This window comes from Artemia franciscana, chromosome 8 (assembly GCF_032884065.1).
Source record: "Artemia franciscana chromosome 8, ASM3288406v1, whole genome shotgun sequence".
In the NCBI taxonomy this organism is placed as follows: Eukaryota; Metazoa; Arthropoda; class Branchiopoda; order Anostraca; family Artemiidae; genus Artemia; species Artemia franciscana.
In genome coordinates, this window is record NC_088870.1 from 45,673,102 (window position 1) to 45,701,045 (window position 27,944).

Below are 27,944 nucleotides of genomic sequence, written 5' to 3' on the forward strand. Positions count from 1 at the left end.
TTGAGCCGGGTCACTCCTTACTACAGTTCGCACCACGAACTGTTTGATAGAGACTTGTCCAAACTGACTAACTTCCCTCAACTTCTGAACATACTGACAATATTACCCATCTAGATGTATATGCACATGCTAAAGAAAGAAGTATGACCACCAATTTCACAGTTTATCTTTACCCCTTAAAAATTTCTTTAAAACGCGTATTTAAGAATACGAAAAAGAACACCTTTATGGTGTTCAAAAAGAACAAAAAAAAAAATCTTAAAAATAATGGAAACTCTAAACGTTATGCAAGTCATTATATAAAAAAACAAGATTTTTTAAATGAAAGTAAGGAGCAACATTAAAACTTAAAACGAACAGAAATTGCTCCGTATATGAAAGGGGCTTTTCCTCCTCAACGCCTCGCTCTTTACGCTAAAGTTTGACTCTTTCTCTTAACTCTACTTTTTAGAACAGTAAGAAACTTTAGCATAAAGAGCGGGGCGTCGAGGAGGAAAAGCCCCTTTCATATACGGAGTAATCTCTTTTCGTTTTAAGTTTTAATGTTGCTCCTTACTTTCATTTAAAAAATCTTGTTTTTTTTTTATATAATGACTTGCATAACGTTTAGAGTTTCCATTATTTTTGAGATTTTTTATTTTTTTTTATTTTTAAGTTTTAATGTTGCTCCTTACTTTCATTTAAAAAAACTTGTTTTTTTTATTTAATTTCTGGACGTTTTTGAATTAATGCATGTTTTGATCTTGGCTCTCCGCACATAAATAATCATAACAAAATTTGCATATTAATTAATTGCTATTAATCAGAAGATTTTGAGAAAAAAGGAGCGAGGGAGGAGGCCTAGTTGCCCTCCAATTTTTTGATTACTTAAAAAGCCAACTAGAACTTTAAATTTTTTACAAACGTTTTCATTGGAAAACGTTCATTCTTCCCCCAAGAGAAGTTCCTCCATGGAAACATCCTCCCACGTAGCCCCCCAACTCTCCCCCTAAAAAAACAAATCCCCCTGAAAACGTCTGTACACTTCCCAGTAACCATTACTATATGTAAACACAGGTCAAAGTTTGTAACTTGCAGCCCCTCTCACGTGGACTGCGGGGGAGTAAGTCGTCCCTAAAGACATAGTTATTAGATTTTTCGACTATGGTGAATAAAATGGCTATCAGAATTTTGATCCGGTGACTTTTGGGAAAAAATGAGCGTGGGAGGGGGCCTAGGTACCCTCCAGTTTTTTTGTTACTTAAAAAGGGCACTAGAACTTTTAATTTCCGTGAGAATGAGCCCTCTCGCGACATTCTAGGACCACTGAGTCGATACGATCACCCCTGGGAAAAAAAACAAACAAAAAAACAAATAAACACGCATCTGTAATCTGTCTTCTGGCAAAAAATACGAAATTATACATTTTGCAGATAGGAGCTTGAAACTTCTAAAATAAGGTTCTCTGATACGTTGAATCTGATGTTGTAATTTTCGTTAAGATTGTATGACTTTTAGGGGGTGTTTCCCCCTATTTTCTAAAATGAGAGAAATTTTCTCAGGCTCGTAACTTTTGATGGGTATAACTGATCTTGATGAAACTTATATATTTAAAATCAGCACTAAAATGCGATTCATCTGATGTAACTATTGGTATCAAGATTCCATTTTTTAGAGTTTCGGTTACTATTGAGCCGGGTCGCTCCTTACTACAGTTCGTTACCACTAACTGTTTGAACATTCAAATGATGTTCAGATCAAGATTGTAATGCAAAAATAAAAGAAAGGATATCAATATTTATCCAACTCAAACATAAACTAAAAAGAAATGGTAAATAGTTTTTTCACAAAATCGTACATTCGCAAGCACTTCATAGCTTAGTTAGAGCAGGAGTCAACTTTTCTGTTGTACAAGTTATCCCATGTTGGTATTTTAATTCGTTTGTTTGGTTGAAACGGATATCTGATAGACCTGAACCTATCACAGTAAAGAAGGGAGTTAGGCGAGGTGGTGTGTTGTCTCAATATATTTTTAAAACTGTGCTTGCAGACTGTTTGCGAATGTTGTCTCCTATTGTATTTATAAAAATGCTGGTATTAGTCATATTGCTTATGCTGATGACGTACTACTAGTTAGATAACTTCGAAGACCACACTGCCTTTCCATGACGAAAGTAAAACAGTTCAAAATAGGGATGATACCTTTTTATTGCCAGTGAACTACTAGTTAGCCTTAGTAGGTTGGCTCTCACTAAGAATCTAAATGTTCTAACTAATGCTTTGAACAAAGTTGGACTTCTTGTAAATGCTTCTAAATGCGAGTTTCTTTGTTTTAATATTTCTAACTTTCCTCCTCCTTTACATGTGGGTACAATGCTACTCAAGTGTGTTTCAAAGATGAAACGGTTTGGCATTACTTTTTCTGTTACACTTTCGGCTATATGCTCGTCTCTGGTTGCCAGTATATCGTATGGTAAAATCTAGCCAAATAGAGGAAGGTAGAGTTTTCGAGGTTTATGTAAAATTTACCATTATTTTTGCCCTCCAACAATTCTCTTTCTATCTGGTTTTCAGCCCTTAATGCGGAATAAATACGTTCTTCAGTAAAGGAGATGTTATTTTAATTATTGCAAATTATCATTATATTTACGAAGATGGGATAGAAACCGCAAGATTATTTCTCGTTTTGGAGTTACCGATCCGCTAGTGCTGCTTGACGACATCGCTAAGGATCTGAGGGCTCATACTCCGAAAAAGATATGCACCATTGATACTCTCAGTTATTTTTGTCTCGATTTGCAATTCATTGGAGATTGCTGTGTTATGTATGTTATGTTTTTGTGTGGATTTCTTTGTTGGTTATATTATTTTTTTTCATTACTCTGCGTTTATTTTTTTGTATTATTGCGGGTTATAAATAAACAGATTTGCTAAAACAAAGAGATGCCGCATCAAGAGGCAAAAAGAGAGCATAGCAACATTTACCCAAGCCAAAATCCTAAAAATCAATAAACAGAAAAGAAATGGTAGACATGCAGAGGAGTGGCTTTCGAAAAAGAGACACTTTAAAAGAAAGAGAGGCAGCAGCAACAGAAAAAGACAGGATAGCAACATTTATTCAATCCCATATCTTAAAAATCAATAAACAAAAAGCAAATGGTAAAAATGCAGAGTAGCGGCAAAAGAGAGACGTGCTAAAAAAAGAGAGGCAGCAGCAAGGAGGCAAAAAAAAAGAATAGCAACACTTACCCAATACCGAATCCGTCTCTAACAACCGGTGCGAAGCCACCTATCAGAACAGCAGGACTACTCAGAGTTGACGTAGAGAGAATATTATGGTTGATTTTACTGTAAGCTGGATCTGTGAAAATCCCTGGTAGCTCTTGACGAACATCACTTTGACAGTAATATTTCATGGCAAACAGATGTCGATCAAAACCTTGCCCTAAAAAATAAAAAAAGACCGAATTTTGTTTTGCGATTTCAGCTTATAAAGAAGTCCAAGTTGCACTGCCAGAGTAACTAAACAAATTGAATATTTTGATACTTGACACATTGAATATTTGATTTTGGTACAAAGCTAGTGGCGTAATTTCGTCATTATACCGGGGAGAAGGAGGGAAGGAGGCTGATTGATGGCTGAAGGGGGCTTTCCAAAAAATACTAAAAGATATACTAAAAAAATACTGATCCATATCTGTGGTCGCTTGAATTATGCAGGCTTATCTTAGTTTTAATAAATATTTTGGAGAAATAAAATTTCAACTGGAGGGACACACTGGGGCCGGGGAGGCGGGTTAAACCGAGGTCTGGAAGGGACAGTTGCCCACGCTTCCTCATAGCAAATTACACCCCTACACAGAACTTCTTCAGAAAATGCCAGCTTCCTGACCCTTTATAGCTTGTCTATTCTCTTTCAATCTAAGGGTAAATTAGCCCTTCTAATGACTGAAACATACCCTGGGCTACGAGGAAGAAAATTTTTAAACATCACTGGATGCATGAAAATACAAATAGGTATCAAACACTCCTAAAAAACATTTTTTTTTTACAATAGTCCACCAAAACAACATTCCACTGGTTGACAAATAGTAAGTTCGAACACACTCTAAACTAATTTGTAAGCCTACAAAAACGGAAAAATACTGCCATCGACTTTTTTTTAATAAAGAAATTCTAGTTGTTTCTAGTCCTGTTTTTGCACTCACGTAAACCGTTTTTCTAGAAGGAAACATACCAAACGAATTAACGAATTCAATTAATAAACGGGATGTGGACTGATGTACACCCATGAAGGGTGTTTATTATATTAATTTAATATATTAAATAACTTAGTAGTAATTAATATATTACTACGTGGCAAAATTTACTCGCCTCTTTGCTAAATCACATTTTTGTTTAATATAACTCAATATAGCTTGAACACAATCCAATTTTTCCATGGCCGATTTTACAGGCCTAGAAACTGTTACACCGTTGCGTCTGAACTTACTATAGGAGGTTAAGCAAATGGAATATAAAGGAAATTGGAATATAGGAGGTTAAGGAAAAGGAAGAGGAATTACTATAGGAGGTTAAGCAAATGCAACTCTTCACGATGACATATTAATATTGAGTAATTTTCTTCTATGGTACTTAGTAAATATTCATATTTTTTACTCTATTTTTCAAAAATTTCAACGTTTTCATTCGGAAAAAAAATCCATACAAAATCCATATAATAGCATTGTTGTGTTTTATATTAGTTTACATATTTTTGTCGAGTGTAGATGATAACGAGGTCTAAGAAAGAGGTTACTTTCTTAAAAGAGAGTTCATCTTCCAACAAATAATATTAGCTGGACTTTATCTTGCTAAAAATCAATACGCAATGATACATCTTGACACGATTGTCGCTGCTTGAAACGAGGAACTAGCAAAAAAAATTTATGTAGCGTTGACTGAAGGCAAATATACCAACAAGAAGGTACAAACAGCAATAAATAGTAAATAAAAAAATAGATAAAACAAATAATACAAAAAAACTGACCCATAGCAGCTTCTTTTGTTAGTTGTCCATGGTATGCTGAACAGTCTTTCAATAATTGAATCAAATCTGCTGAATTGCCTTTTCCGCCGTTAATAGTCTTTGAGAATTCCTAGAAAATCCATTATTATCAGCCAGGTTACCCAATCAAATTCAGTAATACTAACCCCTTTATAATATTTATAATTTCCATAGAAATGGCAATAATCTTACAAATATCCCATTGTTCCTATATATGAGAATCAGAGCCCTATCTATGCTTTCATTAAAGTTGAAAAGCATTTTCATTTATGAGATAAACATGGTGTGAGTAAATCCCATAAGGTAATTATCCTACTGCCGGTATTTCGTTACCTGACATCCTTCAAAATTTAGGATATCAAAACTTGGGCCTTCTTGATGTCCCAAATTCTAGGCTTCTATGTTTAGCTCCTATTGAAGTAGGATTGAACCATAGAAAAAACCGATGGGGTTCGGTCCCACTTTCTAGGGCTACAATGAAAGAAAGTTTAGCTAGGTCAAAATGATAGCTATGTCACGTTTTGTTATCGAAAGGCGTTGTGGTCTTCGTCGCTATTTTCGATGATGATTGCCAAGGATTGCCCTTTTTGCCTTTGGAATTGTCCAGAGGATTTTTTTTCCAGAAGGATTGTCTACGGATAGTCTTAGGTACCCATTTGACTATCAATATGTCAAACAATAAGCTATACGATAAATATGGTAAATATCATTTTCTAGCGTCAAAATGAGAGAAAAGTTGAGATGGCTAGGACATGTTTTACGAATGGAGGATGACAGATTGCCAAAAACTTTACTTTCTGGACATATATCTAGGGCAAAAGAAGAAGCAGGTAAAAGTACTTAAAAGAGGAAGTAAAGAGTGAAGCTTTGAATAGATTGGGGTGGAGGCCTGAGTCGGCTTGGGGCTGCAGTGAGTGATTATTAATAGTAGTGGTAATAAACGGTAGGATTAGAATCATTCAGATAAAAAAAATCTGGTGACAACCTGTATTTAAAACAGCAACGATTATCAACCAATTCGTGGTAATGAGCTGTAAGTAAGGAGCGACCCGAATCAATAGTAACCGAAACTCTAAAAAACAAAATTTTGATACAATAGATATATAAAAAATTGGATTTTTATGCTAATTTTAACTATACAAGTTTTATTAAGTTTAGTTATACCCATCAAAGGTTACGAGGCTGAGAAAATTTGCCTGATTTTCGAAAAAGGGGAAAACCCCCCCCCCTAAATTCATAAAATTTTAATGAAAATAATAAGATCAGATTCACCATATCGAAGAACCCTACTGTAGAGGTTTCAAGCTCATACCTGCCAAAATGCGGAATTTTTTACTTTTTGCCAAAAGAAAGGTCAAAGATGCGTGTTTATTGGTTTTTTTCCCAGGGGTGATCGTATCAATCCAATGGACTTACAACGTCGGGAGAGGGGTCTTTCCAACGAAAACTAAAAGTTCTAGTGCCCTTTTTAAGTGACTAAAATAGGAGGGTAAATAGGCCCCCTCCCACGCCACCTTTTTCCCAAAACCGCCCGATCAAAATTCTGGGATTGCTTTTTTATTCAGCATAGTTGAAAGGCCTAAAAACTATGTCTTTGGAGATAACATGACCCCCACAGCCTCTGGGGAGAGGTCTTAAGGTTATAGAATTTGCCCGTTGATTATGCATAGTATTTGTATAGTATTAGTATTTTGGGAAGTATGCATACATTTTTCGAGAGGGGAGGGAAGGAAGAATTTTTGGCTGGGGGACTTTGCACGGGGAGAATTTTACATGAAGAGCGAACTTTCCAGGGAGTGAATTTTTCAGGGAAAATTGTATACTCGGGGAATTTGCCAGAATTCCTACACGAAATTTCTTTACATGTCTTGCTTTCTTTTTACTGACTCAATTTTACGCGTGGAGGTCTTAAGGGTAATTGTCCGGGGTAAATTTTCAGTAGGATATAATTTTCCAGAGGATATTTCCGTGGGGAGGGGGATTTTTTCGTGGAAGTGGAGCGAGATTTCCTGGCTTAATTTAGAATTCGACAAGAAATTAAAAAAGAAAAACCAAAAAAAAACAAGTTTTTCAACTGAAAGTAAGGAGCAATATTAAATTTTTAAACGAGCAGAAATAATTCCGCATACGAAGGGGGTGCCCCCTGCTCAGCACCTCGCTCTTTACGCTACAGTTTCAGTTTTGTCCCAATTCTTTAAAGCAACTCCTGAAACACAAGGATCGCTTAATTAGAACCTAAATACCTTTTTGAAAAATGCGAAAAACTTTAGCGTGAAGAGCGAGGTGTTGAAAAGGGAGCAAAAACAAAGGGGGAGTTGTTTTACAAAACCTCCAACCCAATAGGTAACGTCAACTCTCTCATACTGTAATGTACATTATTTCTATTTAAGAAAACAAACATGACAATATTTCAGTCGGGTATCAAAAGCATCTCCATAATTGTAAATTTTCAAAATAGCAGTAAAAAACCCTCAAACCTTTTTTATCTCCTCTCCGATAACCGTAAAACAAAAACGGATTGATATGTAAAATCAATACATTTCAATCCGTGTTTTTTACAGTTATCAGAGGGGAAATAAAAAGTTTTGAGGTTTTTTTCTGCTCTTCTAAAAATTTACAATTATGAAAATACGATCTTTTAATACCCCACTGACAATATCTTTTTATTAGTACCTTCGTGTATTTTGTAGCAGGTCGGATTGTCTCCGTACGTCCTTTAAAGAAGGCAGATGTGCTACAAGACTCGTAAGTTGCTACTGTTTTCCCATACTGTCTGTGGAAAGCAACCTGAAAATACGAAAGAAGTTAAACATTAAAGGTAAGGATAAATAATACCAATTGTGTGTTTTAGTAAAAGAAGTCTCTGAATCAGGTAAAATAATAAAAAGGAAAAAAATATCTGAATAAATCAAAACACAGTTGGGAACAAAACTAAACTTTCTTAAACAACGAAATAAAGACTTTTAGTATATTTATTTACGCTGAATTCCAAAAGAAAATAGAAAATTTAAAATACACTTACAATACCCTTTATAATTTAGAAGGTCTTTAATAATATTTGTAAGGGTTTACTTCTTCCTTTGGCAAGAATTTGTTTAGTTATTCGTAGAGTCTTTGGTGTTTCCAACAAAACAGAACCGGGAAAAAACTTTAAATTTTATCGTGGCGTTTTCTTCAATAGATATATTTTCTTATCAAAAACGGCAAGATGGAAACAAAAAAAGTTAGTGGTTAGAAGGGCAGTATCCAGAATTTTTTTTGGGAGGGGGGACAAACACAAATTAAAAAAATATCAATATTTGTTTATGTAAATTTGGCTACGTTTTTCCGAGTTGAACATATATTTCGGGGGGAGGGCGTACCCCCTAACCCACCTCCCAGATACGGCCGTCATGGTTGCACAGCTATTTAAACAACAAACCCGGTGTTAAAAGTACAAAAGTACGTACAAGAAACGCCCTGGAAAACACTTGCATGTTAATATCAATAAATATGTTCTTTAATCAATTTATTGTTATTTTATCAATTTATTGTTATTTTAATCAATTTATTGTTCTTTAATATCAATAAATATGTTGTCGATTAGGACCTCACAGATGTTAACTCGAACGATACCAAAAGAATTTGCAAGCTCGAAAGAAGAAAGCGTAGAGTATTTACATAAGCAAATGATCAATATTGAGTAGCATAACCATTACTTGTACTTGTTATTTTCTTGTAAGCATCAATTTCCCATAAGTCAATTTTTTCTTCATTTCTATTCCTGTGCATTGTCATTTAATACCCCTTCTAATAAACATGGTCTGCTGGAATCACTCTATATTAACTAGCCTCTAACACTGTTTACCTGTCGGAAACGGGATAGTTGGCTACAATTAATTCGGTCAAGTAGCATTCATTCTTCCATGAATTCTTAAATGTCAAATCCTGACTTAATTTTAGGTTTCCGAAACAGCTTAAGAGTCAAAATGAGAATAAAACTGCAGTGCTTTTTCCAAGAGATTACATAAAAAAAAACTAGTTTTTTTAAGCGAAAATAAGGAGCGACATTAAAACTTAAAACGAACCGAAATTACTCCGTATATGAAATGGGTTGTCCCCTCCACAATCCCTCGCTCTTTACGCTAAAGCTTTTAATTGTTTTAAAAAGCAGAATTTTGGCAAAGAGTCAAACTTTAGCGTAAAGAGCGAGGGATTGTGGAGGGGACAACCCATTTCATATACGGAGTAATTTCTGTTCGTTTTAAGTTTAAATATCGCTCCTTACTTTCAGTTAAAAAAAATTAGTTTTTTTTATGTAATTTCTGAACGTTTTTGAATTAATGCATGTTTGATTTTGGCTCTCTACACATAAAGTATTAAAATGAAATTTGCATATTAATTCCTTTTTTGGCTAAATGGCTTTCTCTTAGTTTTGGTCAGGCGACTTTGAGAAATAAGGGGTGGGGAAGGAGGCCTAGTTGCCCTGCAATTTTTCGGTTACAAAAAAGGCAACTATAAATTTTAATTTTTAACGAATGTTTTTATTAGTAAAAAATATACGTAACTTAAGAATTAACTTACGTAACAAACTTTTATATTCTTAAATTTTTATTATGTGTATGAGGGGGTTTGTACCCTCGTTAATACCTCTCTCTTTACACTAAATCGTAAGTTTTGTCCCAATTCTTTAAGAATGACCCCTGAATCAGAAAGGCCGTAGAATAAATAGTTGAAATTACTAAAAATACTTTAGCATAAAGAGCAAGGTATCTATCTCCTCCTAAATACCTCGCTCTTTATGCTAAAGTATTTTTAGAACCCCTCATATGCGTAATAATCTCTGTTCGTTTTAAGTTTTCATGCTACTCCTTACTTTCAGTTGCAAAAACTTTTTCATGTTTATTTTTTCATTGTTTTTTTATAGTAATTTTAGAAAATCCTACGCCCTTTTCATTGACTCTCTGTTCCCCCATGACATATTTCCCCAAGGAAAGATCCCCCCACATAGCCCCCTCCCCTCAACCCCACCCCCAAAACAAAAAAAAATCCCCTGGAAACGTCGTTACACTTCCCAATAACTATTATTATATGTAAACACTGGTCGAAGTTTGTAACTTGCAGCCCCTCCCCCAGGGACTGTGGGGGAGTAAGTCATTCCCAAAGACATAGTTATTATAGTTTTTGACTATGCGGAACAAAATGGCTATCTCAAAATTTTGATCCGTTGACTTTGGAGGAAAAAATGAGCGTGGGAGGGGGCCTAGGTGCCCTCCAATTTTTTTGGTCACTTAAAAAGGGCACTAGAAATTTTCATTTCCGTTAGAATGAGCCCTCTTGCGACGTTCTAGGACCACTTGGCCGATACGATGACCCCTGGAAAAAAAAAAAAAAAAAAAAACAAACAAACAAATAAACACGCACCCGTGATTTGTCTTCTGGCAAAAAATACGAAATTCAACATTTTTGTAGATAGGAGCTTGAAATTTTTGCTGTGGGGTTCTCTGATACGCCGAATGCGATGGTGTGATTTTCGTTAAGATTCTATGACTTTTAGGGGGTGTTTCCCCCTATTTTCCAAAATTAGGCACATTTTCTCAGGCTCGTAACTTTTGATGACAAAGACTAAATTTGATGAAACTTATATATTTAAAATCAGCGTGAAAATCCTATTTTGATGCATATTTTAGCATCAAAATTCCGTTCTTTTAGAGTTTTGTTTACTATTGAGCCGGGTCGCTCCTTACTACAGTTCGTTACCACGAACTGTTTGATGTTGAAACTCAAAGATATATAATATAAAATTTGGGAAATATTTTTTAGCTACTTACTACTACTACTACTACTAATAACTCACTGCAGCACCAAGCCGCCTGAGGCCAACACAGCTACAGACGCTCCTCCTCAAACCTAATCTATTCAAGGCCTCCCTCTTTACACCGTCCCAAGAAGTTCCCATTTCCTTTAAATCTATATTTATGAAATCCTCCCAACTTGGACGAGGACGACCTGCTTTCCGTGTCGCCTCAGACGGTTGGCCAAAAAGGACAATTTTCGGCAATCTGTCATCTTTCATCCGCAGAACGTGGCCTACCCATCTCTAAAGAATTAAAATCGTTCCAAATTAAATCGTGGAAGCTAGAAATAAAACGAAAGCTGTAAACTGGTACATTTTTTTTTCTTTTATTAACTGCTATGGACAAAGCACTAGCCAGGAGGAGTTTTCCTAATGTACTTAGAGAATGAGAAGGTGATTCAGGTGAAACCCTTTATGAGATTGAACAATTAAAAGCTTTACCACAGGGGCATTCATAATAAAGTTCTAACTATATAAAAAAAATAGTTTATTTATTAAATACTCCAACCTATTTGTTTGGGCCCTTATCGAAGGGAAAGCCGGTACAGCCTAAATCCTTGATAATATCAAATAGACAAAAAATTTTACATTGGGACATTCATTACATTATTTTAAGCATACAGATGTCTGTATATTGCCTATATAGTTCTAACTTACTGCTTGGCACTTACAGGAGGGGGAGATGACTCAGGCGAAACCCCTTATTGCGATCTAATAGGTAAACGCAATACACTGGGGTATTCATGCTATGATCCATAAGGAAAGGGATTAAGGTGAAATCCCTTAGTAATATCGAGCAGGCAATAGGTTTACATCGGGATACTCATAATATAGCATTAAGTATATAACTTCTTGTTTCTTGACTATATAGATCTAACAATATGTTAAAGCACTTGGAAAAGAGGAAGGGGATTAGGTAAAATCCCTTAACAACATCGAGTTGGCAAAAGCTTTACACAAATGTTTATTCATCATGTAATTCAAAACCGACAAATTATGATGCAGCAATAGTAGAAAAAAGATTTAACAAAAACGTATAAAAATAGCCGCTAGTTCATACAAAAAAACAAAAACTTTTTTTTAACAAACTGAAAACAGACATCCTGAATTATTTCCGGGTAAATGTTGACTCTTACTGCCTTTATGAGGAACTATAAGATGTGAATTTAACTAGCAACTTTTTCTTTAATACAAAAATATTATACCTGGAAGCCTAACTGCATCATAGCATCCGGACTAACTCTATTTTTCTTACAGAAATTCTTCCCAAAAACATCACTTTCCAAAATATTGACACCAAGAGCACCAGTTGCATCGTCAAATTTTTTCTGAGCCAAGGTAATGGCATGTTTTATTTCATCATCAATATTAAGATCTGGATATAAAATGGTGATTAGAAATAAGAAGAAAAAACAAAGGCTCCAAATTCGTTTATTCTCTAGTTTAAATGAATCGTCACAAGAGCTACAACTAATACGAACAAGAACTACAACTAATAACAACCCATTGCAGTTTCTAGCAGCCTAGAGACAACATGCTGTTCTTCTACCCCAATATGCTGAAAGGTTCACTCTTTACTCCCTCCTGCAAAGTATAAATTACCTCTAAATCCTTTTTTATGACTTCTCCCATCCCATTCAAGAAAGTCATACTTTCCTTTTTGTTCCAGGGGGAAGGTCAAAAGCACAATTTTTGGCAACACCTGATCCTTCACGAAACATGGCCTAATTATTCTAAAATTTCACTCATCAGATCCCTAGAAAGGGAATTCAAACATCCATAAAAACGGACCCTTTAGTACTAAAACGAAACAAATAAAAAAACTCACGGAGTTACAACATTCCGCCAGACTAGTCTATCCACGGGAACCCCAAATCACGCAACATTTCAATAATTCTCCCAACTTGTACAAAACCTTACGTTATAATCCTCAGCCTACCTTCAAACTGAATATTCCACCACAACCACATTAATTCCCAATGGCAAAACTCTTTCCGTGTATTTTACGAAATCTGTTCCTACTTGACAAAATCCAATCCTCGTATCTTTAAACAACACTACTCCTATCCTTACTTACGACTTTACTAATCCCTGCACCAGGACAAAGCGTTTCCGCCTCACCCAGCATCTAAAAAAAAGTTTATGAATGATAGCCTCCCATGATGATAGGCCTTGTTTTCGATCGGTCTCTTTGATCGGTTTGGTGATCGGACTCTTTGGCGAACCTCAGCCAGCGTTTGTCTAATCTCTGGCCAAATTTGCAAAAAACTCCAGCTGGCTCAAGATCTTCTTTAACTAGCGTCTACTAGCTTTTTAACTCTCCTCCTTGTCTTCTACACCGTTTTGGTATGGGTTCATCTTTGTCTTAATGAGGCGATCGTGAAGGCGACTAAAGCGTGTCCAAGCCAACAGAGCCGGCGGAGCTTGATGATCCCTAAGATTATGTTAATGCTGCAACAAAGTCGTTGGATTTCATCGTTCAAAATCTGGTCTGGGAACCGGATGCGCAAGATTTAACGCAAGCAACAGTGATCTATCCTTACCAAGTATCATTTAGTAGTTCGCTGCAATAAACTTCCTAGTTATATAGCTTCAGGCATTGTAAGTTCCAACCCATCTCTGCTGAAAAGTTCAACTTCGAGCCACACAGTTACATACCTCCAAGACTGTCAGCAAGACAGCTTGGGACAGCATTCAACACCTTATCTTGAATTTACGATTAAGTCCTAGATTTTTCTTTTGGTACACCATTTAATCTGTCGAAGGGATGGAAAATTGCACTACAGCATCTGTCAGGCAGGGTCTGACGCACCTTGTCCTTCATGATTCGGAGATCCTAAAATTTCCTACAACAGGAATTGTTTTTTTAGGATCATCGCCTATTTAAGGTATAGGCTACAGTGTCTCTTAGTAGTAACCAAATAAAAAAGCAAGTCTTTTTTAACTGAAAGTAAGGAGCGACATTAAAACTAGAGTTTTTTATTGTTTTAAAAAGTAGAGTTGTGAGAAAGAGTTAAACTTTAGAGTGAAGAGGGGAGCGCTGAGGAGGGTACAGGCCCTTTCATATACGGAATAATTTGTGTTCGTTTTGAGTTAATGTCACTCCTTACTTTCAGTTAAAAACAAAACTTGCTTTTTTTTTTATCTAATTTCTGAACGTTCTTGAATTAATGCAGACTTTGATTTTGGCCCGCCGTACATGAATACTTAAAACAAAAGTTACATATTAATTTTTGCTTTTTTTGGGCTAAATGGTTTTCTCAACGTTTTGACCGGACGATTTTGAGAAAAAAGGGCAGAGGAGGGGACCTAGTTGCCCTCCAATTTTTCGGTTAGTTAAAAAGGCCACTAGAACTTTAAATTCTATTTACGAACGATTTTATTAGTAATAAATATGCATAGCTTAAGAATTAACTTACGTAACGTACTTTCATATTCGTATATTTTTATTACGTATATGAGGGGGTTCGCCCCCTCGTCAATACCTCGCTGTTTACACTAAAGTTCGAAATTTATTCCAATTTTTTAAGAATGACTCCTGAATCACAAAGGCCATATAATTAGAATAAATTGCTCTTTTGAAATTATTAAAAATACTTTAGCGCAAAGAGCGAGGTATTGAGAAGGGGAGGAAACCCCTCACATACGTAATTATTTCTATTCATTTTAAGTTTTGATGTTGCTTCTTACTTCCAGTTGAAAAAACTTATTTTTAATATTTAATTTCTCATTGTTTTTTTAAATAATGCTGGAAAATCCAGCTCCCCCTTCATGGAAATTCTCTTCCTCCATGATAAATGAGGATCTTTCCTCCATGGAAAGATCCTCCCACGTAACCCCCAAACCCCAACCCTCCAACCCACTAGCAACAGAAAATATCCCCCTGAAAGCGTCTGTATACTTCCCAATAACCAATACTATAAGTAGACAATGGGCACTTATAAATTTCCACGTTTTCCAAGAATTCCAGTTTCCCCTTCCAACTCCCCCCAATGTCCCTCGATCTGGCCGGGATTTAAAATAAGAGCTATAAAGCACAAAATTCTTCTAAATATCAAATTTTATTAAGATCTGATCACCCGTTCGTAAGTTACAAATACCTCATTTTTTCTAATATTTCCGAATTACTCCCCCCCCCAACTCCACCAAAGAGAGCGGATCCGGTCCGGTTATGTCAGTCACGTATCTTGGACATATTTCTATTCTTCCCACCAAGTCTCATCCTAATCTCTCCGCTTTAAGTGTTTTCCAAGATTTCCGGTCCCCCCCCCCCAATGACGCTGGATATGTCGGGATTTAAAATAAGAGATCTGAGTTACGAGGTCCTTCTAAATATGAAATTTCATTAAGATCCGATCACTTTTTCGTAAGTTAAAAATACCTCATTTTTTCTAATTTTTCAGAATTAACCCCCCCCCCCCGAATTCACACAAATAGAGCAGATCCGTTTCGGCTATGTCAATCACGTATCTAGGACTTGTGATTATTCTTCCCACCAAGTTTCATCCTGATCTCTCCGCTTTAAGTGTTTTCCAAGATTTCCGGTTCCCCTCAACTCCCCCTCCCCGCAATGGCTCTGGATCCGGTTGGAATTTAAAATAAGAGATCTGAGTTACGAGGTCCTTCTAAATATGAAATTTCATTAAGATCCGGTCACTTCTTCGTAAGTTAAAAATACTTCATTTTTTCTAATTTTTCAGAATTAACCCCCCCCCCCCACATCCCCCAAATAGAGCAGACCTGTTCCGGTTATGTCAATCACGTATCTAGGACTTCTGCTTATCTTTCCCACCAAGTTTCATCCCGATCCCTCCTCTCTAAGCGTTTTCCAAGATTTTATGTCCCCCCCCCCCAACTCCCCCAAATGTCACCAGATCTGGTCAGAATTTAAAATAAGAGCTCTAAAACATAAGATACTTCTAAATATCAAATTTCATTAAGATCCGATCACCCGTTCGTATACCTAATCTTTCTATTTTTTCCGATTTAACCGTCCCCCTACTCCCCCCAGATGGTCGAATCGGAGAAACGACAATTTCCCCCTTTTTTCGAAAATAAGGGGGCGGTTCCCCCTTTTTTCAAAAATAAGGCAAATTTTCTCAGGCTCGTAACTTTGATCGGTAAGACTTAACCTGATGAAACTTATATATTTAAAATCAGCATAAAAATACGATCCTTTTGATGTATCTATTGATATCAAAATTCCATTTTTTAGAGTTTGGTTACTATTGAGCCGGGTTACTCCTTACTACAGTTCGTTACTACGAACAGTTTGATTCATGGTACAAAGATCAATTCCACACCTTTTTCTTTAATACATTCTAAATATTAGAAAAGCTTATACTTCTATATTTAAATTGTTTTATTTTCCTTTGGTTTCTTTAATTAATACCAAATGTTTTAAGAGCTAAGACTATGTTCAAGGCTCAGTATTGATTTGTAGTTCAAGATGAAAACATCTGTCTAGAATTGGATATCATAAATTTCAAACCAGTAAGCTTTTCAGTGAATTTTAATCCATGCGAACTAGTTAGATTTCGCAATACCTGGCAAAGGATTTAAGTTCGTGACCTTGAGCAATATTATTACGCAGCATTTCAGTAAGCGAGAGATAATCACATAGACTCATTAATTATTTTTGAAAATTTTTACTTATAAGCGAGCAGAAGAGGGGAGGTTTTCTGTAGCAAGCGCCGTTGTACCTGCCGGGAGTGTGTCTCCCTTAAATTGCGGGGAATAAATAGCAGGAGCCTACGCTTCCCTCGCTTATTGGTATTTTGAGCTTCTGAAATTTAGGCAACTACCATTCAGCTTTAGTGCGGTTAAAAACGTGTTTTGCCCATGGTTATGTTTTTGACTCGGAATTGGATTAACAGACTATTTTCATGAAAATGGACTCTGATTCGGATACGGACTGCTTTTTTTATGCCCCTGTTCTGAACTTTCTGCAGTATAATAATGAAAAAGGTGTCGAAGCTACAGTGATCTTAAAATTTGCGGTCGAATTCTTCGAGTCAAGTGATATTGCCAAATCGAAGAAAATCCTGTGGGATTCGCTGCCGAAATTGACCGAGCCCTATCCAAGGCGCACGGGTTCAAACGCAGCTTTGAATCATTTGAAAGACATGTTAGAACTTTTTCAAAATCAGAGTGCTTCCAAGGACATGCCTGTCTTTGTTATCCGTTCCCCAGCCGAAGTTCACTGTTTTCCAGCAGTTGCTCACTCCAGGATAGCTTCTAAACTTAATGGAATTCAACAGACTCTCTTTCGCAAGTTAATGAGAAAATGTCAGCTTATGATCTGAATTTCCCCAGCCTTCCGAGCAGTGCTACTGGTAGTGATATAAGCAAAGCCACTGTTATTATCACGAATGTACCGCGTGATATCGATAATGCATCTAAACGGAAGGAAAGAATTGACTGTATTTCTGGTCACGAGTGCATTGATACTGTTCGAGCCTCTGGTGATAAATTGATTGTGAAGATCGATAGCATGGCCGCTGCTGACTTTTGCAAATCTGCGCGCTCGGTTTTTCGTGATTGTGAAGCAAAAATGGTGGAGAAAAAGTTTTTTGGTATCATGAAAGGCGTTGCACAAGATCTTGATCTTGCGCCTCTTAAAGCTTGCAGGGGTGTTCGAGACGCTATGAGAATTGGGAGCTCGAATTGTGTGAAAATTACGTTCGAAGACGAAATTTCTCTTTCCTCGGTCCTTAAATCTGGACTGAAGATAGGCTATGAACTATTCCGAGTGTATGAATATCGGCGAATTCCTAGGTGCTGCAGGAAATGTCAATCACCTGACCACCTTGCTGCAAAATGTCCCGATAAAAACTACTAATGCTCACGGTGCTCTGGTCCCCATATGGACTCCAGAGACTCACCTTGCAGTAACACCCCAAAGCCCCAAAGCGTGCAAATTGTAGTAGAGATCATATTGCTTACAGTTTTCGTTGCTCCAAACTAAAGGCTCTTGCTAATTCCAAAGTTCCACGGCCTTCTCGCTTGCAATCATGAATGAGTATAAAGTCTCCGTTTGCTCTTTCAACATCAATGGGACAAAGGATAAAGTGTTAAGCCTTGATGAGAAACTAGCTAATCATGATGTTGTTCTCTTACAAGAACACCTGCTCCCAGGTTGCAGTGTAAACTTTCTAAGGCGAAGTTCTCAACATGCTGTTTTCATCACGAATGCCCGACGTACCCGAGGCAGGCCTTCTGGCGGTCTTGCCTGTATAATTAAGCGATCTCTGCCTAGCTATTTGTCTCCTAGCTGCTACCAATCCTCTGAACACTATCTTGCAATCCGGCTTGCGGACGTGATCATAATCAACGCCTATTTGCCCCATGATAGAAGATCTGTTTCTTCCTTCTCCAGCTATGCGAATGCCTGCAATAAATTAAAGACTCTCATATCTGGTATTGAACGTCTGGGATACAAGTGGGTGCTTATAGGAGACTTAGACTGTGACATCACCGTTTCCTCGACACGAAAGGAAGCGCTTTTTCAGTGTCCACCCTCAGTATTTAAGGTCCTAACGAAAGACCATAGTTTTACATATATCCACTGTAGTGGTTCTGTCTCAAATTTAGACCACTGTATCTGCCATCATTCATTACAAACTTCAGCAGTACATGTTGATGAAGATGAGAGAGATTATGATCATTTACCTCTGTATTTTGATATTATGGTTACTTCTGACATATACTCGAACCAACCCTCAATGTCGCATAAGTGGTTTGAAAAACGTGATTGGTCTAGTGCGAACATGCCTCTTTACCTTGCTACCCTTGGAACTCTACTGTCCACCGTACGTGTCCCTTTCCATCTTCTTTGCACAAATGCGCACCCTATTATTGACAATGCTCGTGCTGATTTGAATCGCTATTATCGTGACATTTTCTTCTGTATAAAGCAAGCTGAAGATGTGGCCATCCCGCTGATCCGTGTCAGGCGGAATACCCAAAAACCAATTTGGAAGTGTGATCCATTGCTGGAAAAAGTCAAGAATAAGGCAAATTCTGGTTAAGAATCTGGTCTGCCTGTGGTCGACCTTCTCGGGGCACTGTGTTTGATCTAAAACAAAAGATGAAACTCGAATATAAACGCCATCTTCGTGCCGTTCGTTACTCCGGTGAAACTTTTCCGAAAAGTAATAGTGAGTGGCGAAAAGTGATAAATTCTGCTAAGTTTCAGGATGCAAGTTCTAGTGATATTATATCTCGCCCATCTTGGATCGAACGTTATTCAAAAATATTTTCGAAAGTTAATTATGCAGTGCATAAGCGTTTTTCGTGTTTGCTTGAAAAAAATTTACCGTCACGTTTATGTCAGAGACATGTGATTCCAGTTGAAAAGTGGGCTATTATTAAAGGTATTAAGGGTTTAAAATCAAAATCTTTGGATATTGATGGGATTAGTGTTTTGAATCTTGTTCCGAATTCTTTTGAACTGGTATCTCATCTCCAACTGTTTTTTTCAAATGTGTTTGAGTAGTTCGTGTGTGCCCGATTCGTTCCTATGCGGTAGCGTTACGTCACTTCTAAAAAAGGAAAAGATCCGGTTTCTTGTAGTTCTTATAGGCCGATAACGGTAGCTTGTACTCTTAGCAAGCTTTTTGAACACCTCCTACTACCTCATACCACTAAGCTTGCTCTAAATGATGATAATCAATTTGGTTTTAGATCTGGGCTAGGCTGTCAGCATCCTCACCGTGCTTTGACTTCTTTATTAAAAGATGCCCATCGCACTCGTCGCGTACTTCATTTCGCAACCCTAGACTTGTCTAAAGCATTTGACAGTATTTGTCATACTCAAGCATGGACAGCATTATGCCAGAGAGGAGTAAATCTGTCGGTAATTCACGTGCTTCGTTTTTGGTACTCCCATTCTTACCTTCGCCTTAACTCATTAGATAATTCTTATTTTGGTCATATCCCTGTTCGTTGCGGTGTAAGACAAGGGGGAGTTCTTTCGCCGTATATTTTTAATGCTTGTATTGAAAATGTATTATCAAAAATATCGACTACGTGCCTACTAGGACCATCTGATATCTCATATCTGGCTTATGCGGATGACCTTCTTCTGATTAGTCAAACTGAGTCTGGTCTTGCCCGTTCAGTGAAGTCAGTTACTTCTGCTTTCCGCGATATCGGTCTGTACCTAAATATTGACAAGTGCGAGTTTCTTGTTTTCAACGGTAATAATTGTTCAGAATCACTATACTGCGATGGTTTTAGTATTTCTCGTGTTAAATCGTTTCGTTGGCTTGGTATAATAGTATGCGATTCTATGAATGCTCTCCTGTCTCGTGCTGTCAAAGATATTAGCGATAAGCTGAGGCTCGGTTACTCTAAGATTGTAGCAAATCGTGGACACTATAGGAGAAGAGCGCTAACTCGGCTTTACTCAAATTTTTGTGATCATTCTGTGCTCTTCAGTTCTGGTATTAGGCCACTTCTGTTGACTGGTGATCTAAAATGTATTCGCATAAATTATTACCGGTACTGCGAATTTCTTTTATATCTACCTCGTTCTTACCGGAATACAAAACTGGTTGAAAAGTATTGTGCGACAGATATTAGTGGTGCTTTCGAAAAATTATCTGCGAAGCTAGCTATTGAAGCGCTTTATAGGCTAGGATGTTTTCATCGCCTTATCCGTCTTTTTTCTGTATGTGATTATACTTGTTTCTTTTGTATTACTTTTGCTGTTTTTCTTTTGTATTTTACTCCACTTAACCTCTGTTTTGTGAAGTGGGTGATAAATAAATTATTATTATTATTATTATTATTATGTGAATTTTGAGTTCGTGACTTACCAAGCCTTTTGACATGTTTCGAAGGATCGATATTTGCTACCGCTTCTTCATGTGGATGTACTTTGGGGTTTTCAGTCGAATCTTTGTAAATTTCGTTAAAGAACCTCATTACGGCAACACCATCGCCCCATGAATGTTCAAAGTTGATAGCAGCTTTTCCTTCTTTCGATAAAATGAGGGAGAAAGACTTATCAAACCATCTGGAAGAAAAAGCAGTTGAAAAATTTAAATTTTGGCCGTGTTGAGAATCACTCTTTTTCGTCCATTGTAAAATTTTTTAGTTTGTTTGAGCAAATTATTGAAAATTGATTGGGTGGTGTAGCATTAACTTATATAGCTTGGATAAGAGATCTGAATAAACAACAGAAGACTAAAAGTCGACACAAACTTCCCCGGAAATATTAGAAAACATTTAACTTCCTCTGCTTTGTACCATACATAGAAATGTTCAGTTTTAACAAAACTTGCAAAAAAAACGACTGGCAAAAAAATGCCAAAATTAAAACTATCTGAATAGAAATCTGATCATTAGTCATTACCTAAACTGAGACTGTTTACAATGTGTTAAACATTATAAACGTATTATAAACATTTAACTTCCACCGTTTTGTACCAGAACTATAAATGTTCAGTTTTAACAAAACTCGCATTATTAAGTGAACTTTCTTTTTTCGAGTAAACGGAGCAAAATTTTCTTTTTAAAGCTCAGGAAAGGGCAATCCCTAAGAATATTCAAGCATACCTGTACGAAAAACACTAAAAATTCGGTCAAAGCAATTGTAATTTTAGTAGTTTGGTCTCTTTAGGTGTCCCTTGTAGTGCTACCTGCTTTGATTGAAAAACTCGCCAACAAAAGGAAAAGAAAAGTTCACCATCTTATCAGTCAAATTTCACAGGCAAAACCAACAATTATCAACAGCTTTCGATGACAGCTAGTCACCTGACAGAATACGCTAAAAACGTTCAGCCGATGCTGAGGCTCAAGAAATGATTTTTACGGCACAGTATCGTCTTAAAAATATTAATCCTATTTCCAAAATTTAAGACAAGTAAAACGTTTTTCCCTTTTTTTCAGCCTTTGGACTTTTCGCTCTTCATTAAAGGGCCTTACAAAAAAAAAAAAAAAAAAAAAAAAAGACAATTTTAGCAAAAGACAGATAAGTAAAGTTCAATTCCCAAAAGCAGGCACGTACTCAGGGGAGCGTCTTAGGAAGGATTCTCTTGGAAAAACCAGGAATTTTATTATGTTTCCATAATTTTAATATAGTTTATCTATAATTTGCTGTTTTGACAAATTCTTATGCCTGGTAAAGACTTCCATACACATACCTGCCTGGAAGGCAAGGGTCCAAAGACGCACAAATACTGATAATAATAACAATAAAAGCTTTTAAAAACGGCATTTCTGTAAAATGGTTATAAAGCAACTTACCCGTTGAGGACAAACGGGCGGGTTTTCCGTGTATTGTTCAAAACCTTAGCAAGAATAATTTAGAGCAAAACAGGTTAATTATATTCTAGCGCGTTTCACTTTATGCGTGATTCCTAAACTAGTCCCAGAACGGTTCAAAACACCTAAATCCAAGGCCAATTCTAATAATTAAATTCTAAATTTATCCAGCCAAATTCATAGAAAAGCACTTCGAAACTTTCGAATCCAAAACCAACCCATATGTTTTTATACACATATATGCATGGACCCATATGTTTCCAAAAAATATATTTTGGGCTAAATGTTTTTAGCCCAAAGCCTACTTTTTACACGCCCTTTCAGGAAGCTTTATCGGGCTTTGCCGTAAACTGTTCAAAAAATTACAAAGGGGGAGCGAATGTTTCTGACACTGACAAAAGTGTGTTTGGACATCCAGCTTATCCACTTAATATTAAGTTCCCGGGGTGTAATCCGTAAAAGATAACAACACACACTGATCCAGAAACTTGCCAACTGAAACTCTATAGGTAACTAGACGAATACCAACATTAATCACGTACTCCACTGTAAACAGAGCTTATTTACAAACCCCTGAAGGTGTGTCGCTTTTCACAATTACTGTCTCTTTTTATTCTCTGTATATTATTTCACATATTTTTCCGTTTTTGAAAAGATTGAATTTTTTGTTCATATATGACGTCACTTATGCTCAGTAATCCTGCGTTTTCATGGGTTAGCAAGTATAACTTATACAACAGCTAGTCCAGGCCGTTTCAACTAGTAATCCTGCCAGCCTTGTCCTCAGTTACGTCTCCTAAAACGCTATGGATAAGTTTTTGGGCTTGTCGGGTAAGTAATCTTGGAACGATCGAACGCACAAGGATATAGGAATCATCCTCGAGGATAGCCTCAGGAAAAAATAGTCCACATAGATACTATGGAATTTGAATTACATTTTGAGTGGGGACCCAGGTCGTATCCAAAGGGGGGGGGAGTTAGGGTGCTTGAATCCCCTCCCCTCCCAATATTGTGTCGGACTCGTAAAAAGAAAAAAATGCATTGAAAAAAATGATTTTAAGTCTTTTTGTATACCCCCCCCCCCCAAAAAAAAAACCCCAAAAAATCCTGGATGCAGCCCTGGTCAAAACCATTAGTAGCTAAGGTTTTGGAGTTGTTAAACATTTGAAATCAGTGTCGGTGAATCTCTGAGTTCAGTGCCGCGTCAAATTGTTACTTCTAACTAGCCGAGAATGCCAAGTGTTGCTTGGGAATCATTTAATGTTTTACTACATATTTTTCGTATCATGTGTCTAATTTCATAGTACTTCTTGATCGACTATATTCTTTGCCAATTCTGTTCAAAGGTATCATCAGAACTGCAAAAGAACACGCCTTTCTGCAAAATACTCTTCTCCTAAATGGGTTTACAAAAGGAAAGAAAAAGTTATTACTGATAGGATCATGCTACGCCCAAATTTCAAGAGGAGATCTAAGAGGAAATGCTCACCCACGGGTTTGCCCCCCACCTCCCGTAATTTTGTTCCACTCGCAAACGTAACATAAATACATATAAACCAATTTTTGATGCGGTTATTAAAAGTTTTTTCTGCCCCCCCCCCCCCCGAACCAAAAAAATACGGTACTTCGTGGTAAAAGTTAGTACCACATAGAATGTAAAAACTTTTTTGTACATCAAAAGATTAAAATCTGAATAGCAACGTACAACAGCTCTTTATATGCCTGCTAGCAGGGCAAATGGGATTATTTAATGATGATGTAAAGGAACCCTACCCCCAAAGGATTGTAAAATCATCCTGGTTTGGAGTACCCCCATACACATATATCTCAATTAACGCACATATGGAACTTGGGAACTTCGTGTGACGAAACTGCAAGTTGCTTTTGTTTAAAATGTTGATTAGAAAACACCTGCCCTCTTAGACAATGGCCCACTCCAATCTTGATCTCAGCTTGTATGATCTTGGATCTCCTTTTCCCCTCTATTTCTTCTGTTGTTTTTTTCTTTTATGTCCTTCTCGTGCAGATTTCTAAGGTTATAAGATATCGCACTTTCAACTTAAAAGCCTATATAGGATGAAACTTTACAGTACCCGTTTATTTACTTTATATTGGATGGCTGTACAAACCCAGATTACTTGTACTTGTAGCCTGACTTTCTTGTTCGAACCCACGCTCCTTATGCCGGAAACTACTGCTTTTCAAATACTGCTATAGCTTGAAAGCTGCTCAATATAGAATTACACTTCGGCTAAATATACTTTACCGAATTCCTAATAATCTTTCCATACTTCAGTGGCTCACTTAATCACTCGCTCAACCAGACTGGATCTAGGTTAATAAAGCAGGATTAATAAATTCGCGTATAAAATATCACTATTTCCTCGTAAAAATATTAAATTGAAAACCACCGCTTTCGAAATTGCTCTCATTTGTTAAAGAAACCGGACTTCCTAAGAGGAATGCAAAATTTTGTGTTTCAGCATATAGCAACTAGAAACCCTTAATAGACGATTCTTGAACACTGAATTCGGTGATGTAATTTTCACTAGTTGGGACGCAATGGCAACGGCAGTGATTGCTATATTTGGAAAGAACATTGAATGGGTTGACCGGTTCCGTCAAAGAGAGCTTTTTTGGTCAAAATGATGCATTTCATTTTTTTCGGCCCGCCACTGACGGGGGTCAGTGGCGTGACTCTGTAAAATCAGCCAGAGTCGACCCAGCTCTAAATGGGTATCTAGAAAAATCTGGGGAAGGTAGGAAGGGTGTGTGAAAGTACAAGATGGTTGGCCCCCAGCCCCCCACTGCACTTCCTGGCTGAAGGGCCATGAAACGGAGATCAGCACCGCCGATTTGGACCTTAAGGGTCTAGTGCCGTCTTACTTACTTACTTACTTACTATTGAACTACTTTATGCACTAATTCTGTACGCTCAAATTTTAGTGCAATAGCTGGCTAAAAAGGAAAGATAGAATAAAACATCAAATAGCTTTGTTTTGCTAAAATACCTGAAAATTATGTTTCTATTGTTACTATTGTTTTATTTCTACTAAAACCAATTAAACTAGAGATGAAACCAGCATCATTATGGCTGAAACTTTAGCAGAATTTAAAAACATATAAACTTAATTTTTTCTTTTTTTCTTATATTATACATCACTGAAGTATTAAAACTTCACTTTCTTGATTACTTGAAGCTAAATCATTACCAAGTTAACACAGTCTTTCATCAAATTGAAGCTGTCCTCCACTGAATAATACCTATGGAGAAAAAAAAAGAGAGGCCGCATTTTGCCAAATTTTACAAATAAATATTGTATTACCCCAGGGTCAATGTATACATTCTGAAGAGGAGCAGACACTCGATTTATGTTTGGAGGAAGCAAACAAAATTAGGCTCACATGTCATTATTATTTGCCACTCCACTTCTGTAATTAGTGTAACTTTCAAAATTGAAAGAAGGGGTACATGCCCATTTGCCTCCCCACCTAGATCTGCCCCTGAATTTTTGTAGTGGAGAATAAAGCAAATGACACCAACTAGCAGGAATCTGGCCTCTATGTCTATGATAATACCTATTGTCACCATCTCCATGAAGGAAGCTTCGAACAATTTTAACTGGATCATCCTCCATTTTGTCATCATCAAGGATTAGGTTGAAAAATGCACTATCAATCAATCTTATCTGCTCCTCATTTCCAAGGCTCAACAATTTTTCCCTTAGCGTGGCCCATCGGTCTCGATTCTCACTTGTTAAAACTCCGATTGGATGCTGGCTAGATGGAAGATCGAGTGATGTGATGTATTTTATGCAGGAATAAATTTCATTTGGAGGGAGAATATAACCTGAAACATAAAAATAAATAAAAAATGAGCTTGACAAGTAAATCGACAAATAATGTTACAGACAATGGATAATATCACGGTTGAAAACGTTATAACTCATTATGACAATCGATAAGATTTCTTCGTGAAGAACTTTCAATAAGGTTTTAATGATAGTTATATTTAATTTTGTTGAAAAATACCCGATTGGGAGCTGAAATGTCAAGTTTTATTCTATTATATCCACGTCCACCGTCACACAGTTCTGGGATAATTTATAGAATATAGATTTTTTTCTCAGCCTCTGCAAATAAAAATGCAAAGTTTTATTTTGCATTAAATATAGTTGTAAAAAATTTCCCTTCGAATTTATCACTAATTATCAGTTTGGACTATACGTCCATTGTTACTGTTTCTGATGCGATTAATTTATACAAATAACCTACTAGCCAAACAGCCTATCGGACAACAGGCATAGAGAAGAGAAAACAATACCGTAATGTATACGCTAAGTAAGGACTGGAAATTTTTTTTTTCTCCAAACAAAATACTCTTCCATTGTGCACTTCAAGTGAGCACTGGAATAAAAATTTTTTTCTCCAAACAAAATACTCTTACAGAAAATTTAATCTCGACCCCCCCCCCCCCCCAGACACAACAGGGAATACTAGCCAAACTATATGGATATCATAATTATACAAGAATTGCAAATCAGTATGATCAGAGAATCAAAATGGTACGCATGACTCTCCAATACCCACACAAACGTTTTAAGCATATATGTAGACAAGGTCCACCTTGTTTGAACCGGAAAAACGAAGATTTTTAATTTCTAAGATTTGAGAACCAAAGTGGATCCGATACCACTTCAACCTCCTCTCCCTCCCCTTCTACCTACTAACTGTTAGCAGAAAAGTCCTCGTCTCCCTCCCCTTCTAATTACCAACTGTTAGCAGAAAAGTAGCCAAGTTCATTTTGCTTAGATCGAGCACGCGCAAGAACTTTCAATCTATGTGATCTGAGGCACACAATAGGTCCACAACCACTCCAACGACCGTTACCCATCCCCCACGAGCTTTTATCCGAAACGGGGGTGGACATGTTGCCACTTTTTTGAAGTGGAATAATTCAAAAATTTTAAACGTATATGATTGAAGACACGAAAAGGCCTCTCAAATATGTTCAGTGGCTACACATGAGCTAGTTTGTCGAACGTAAGAGATCCGCCTCCAGCACAACCCAGACCCCAACAGCTCTTCAGTAAAAAGATTGGCATACTAAAATTTATGTGTCAAAATGTTGGGGAAATAAGACAAGAGAAAGACAATTCTTCGACTTTTCTCCTTCTTTTCCAACGTTTTCGCGGATCCAGTTAAACCTTGTTGGGAGGAGCAATTTGGGCAAAAGGGACAGAGGGAAAGGACTAAAGAGACAGAGGGAAAGGGAAGTGTCCGGATTCACTCGACATTGGTAAGAATGTACCTACAACCAAGGAGACTAAAAACATGAAATAAAACATGAATAAAAACATGAAACATGACCTTTCAATCCAAGTTTCATTGTTTGTTGATTTTCTCCTCTAAAGTAGAGTGAGACTTATAAGCAAGAATCATGAAGCATGTTCATTCTCTTGAGCAAGGGTTACATAAATCTACTAACAGGTATATCTTTTATTTGTTGCTAATATATTTTAAGATATAAAAATTTATCTTTATACAAGTGATTATGCAACAATTATAAATAATAATACTACGCAATGGTATAGTATCGCAATTATTAGTAAAGGGTTTATTTGGCAATTACTGAGTAATACACGAAGTCTAACTATTTTCACCGTCAAATACATCGTACCAAATAATTGACGTAATGTTTGTAAACGAAATAGAATAGCCTTAGCTTGCACACGCTGCATTTTTTGCAATGAAAACAAAGAATTTGGTTAGATCTTATGTTTTGGGGCAAAGTAGTTAGCTTATATAGAC

At 36.8% G+C, this 27,944-nt stretch overlaps 1 protein-coding gene across 2 annotated transcripts in view; it reads right to left on the reverse strand.

Moving 5' to 3' along the window:
- Positions 1 to 27,944, reverse strand: part of LOC136030487 (carnitine O-palmitoyltransferase 2, mitochondrial-like) — a 106,405-nt gene that overhangs the window by 12,719 nt on the left and 65,742 nt on the right. For both annotated transcript variants that reach the window (XM_065709504.1, XM_065709506.1), the window contains exons 6-11: positions 25,713 to 25,983; positions 20,684 to 20,883; positions 12,068 to 12,237; positions 7,700 to 7,813; positions 5,009 to 5,117; positions 3,229 to 3,424 (exon numbers count right to left, since the gene is read on the reverse strand). In XM_065709504.1, the coding sequence (XP_065565576.1) occupies positions 3,229 to 3,424; positions 5,009 to 5,117; positions 7,700 to 7,813; positions 12,068 to 12,237; positions 20,684 to 20,883; positions 25,713 to 25,983 (1,060 nt within the window). The remainder of the gene's footprint in view (positions 1 to 3,228; positions 3,425 to 5,008; positions 5,118 to 7,699; positions 7,814 to 12,067; positions 12,238 to 20,683; positions 20,884 to 25,712; positions 25,984 to 27,944) is intronic.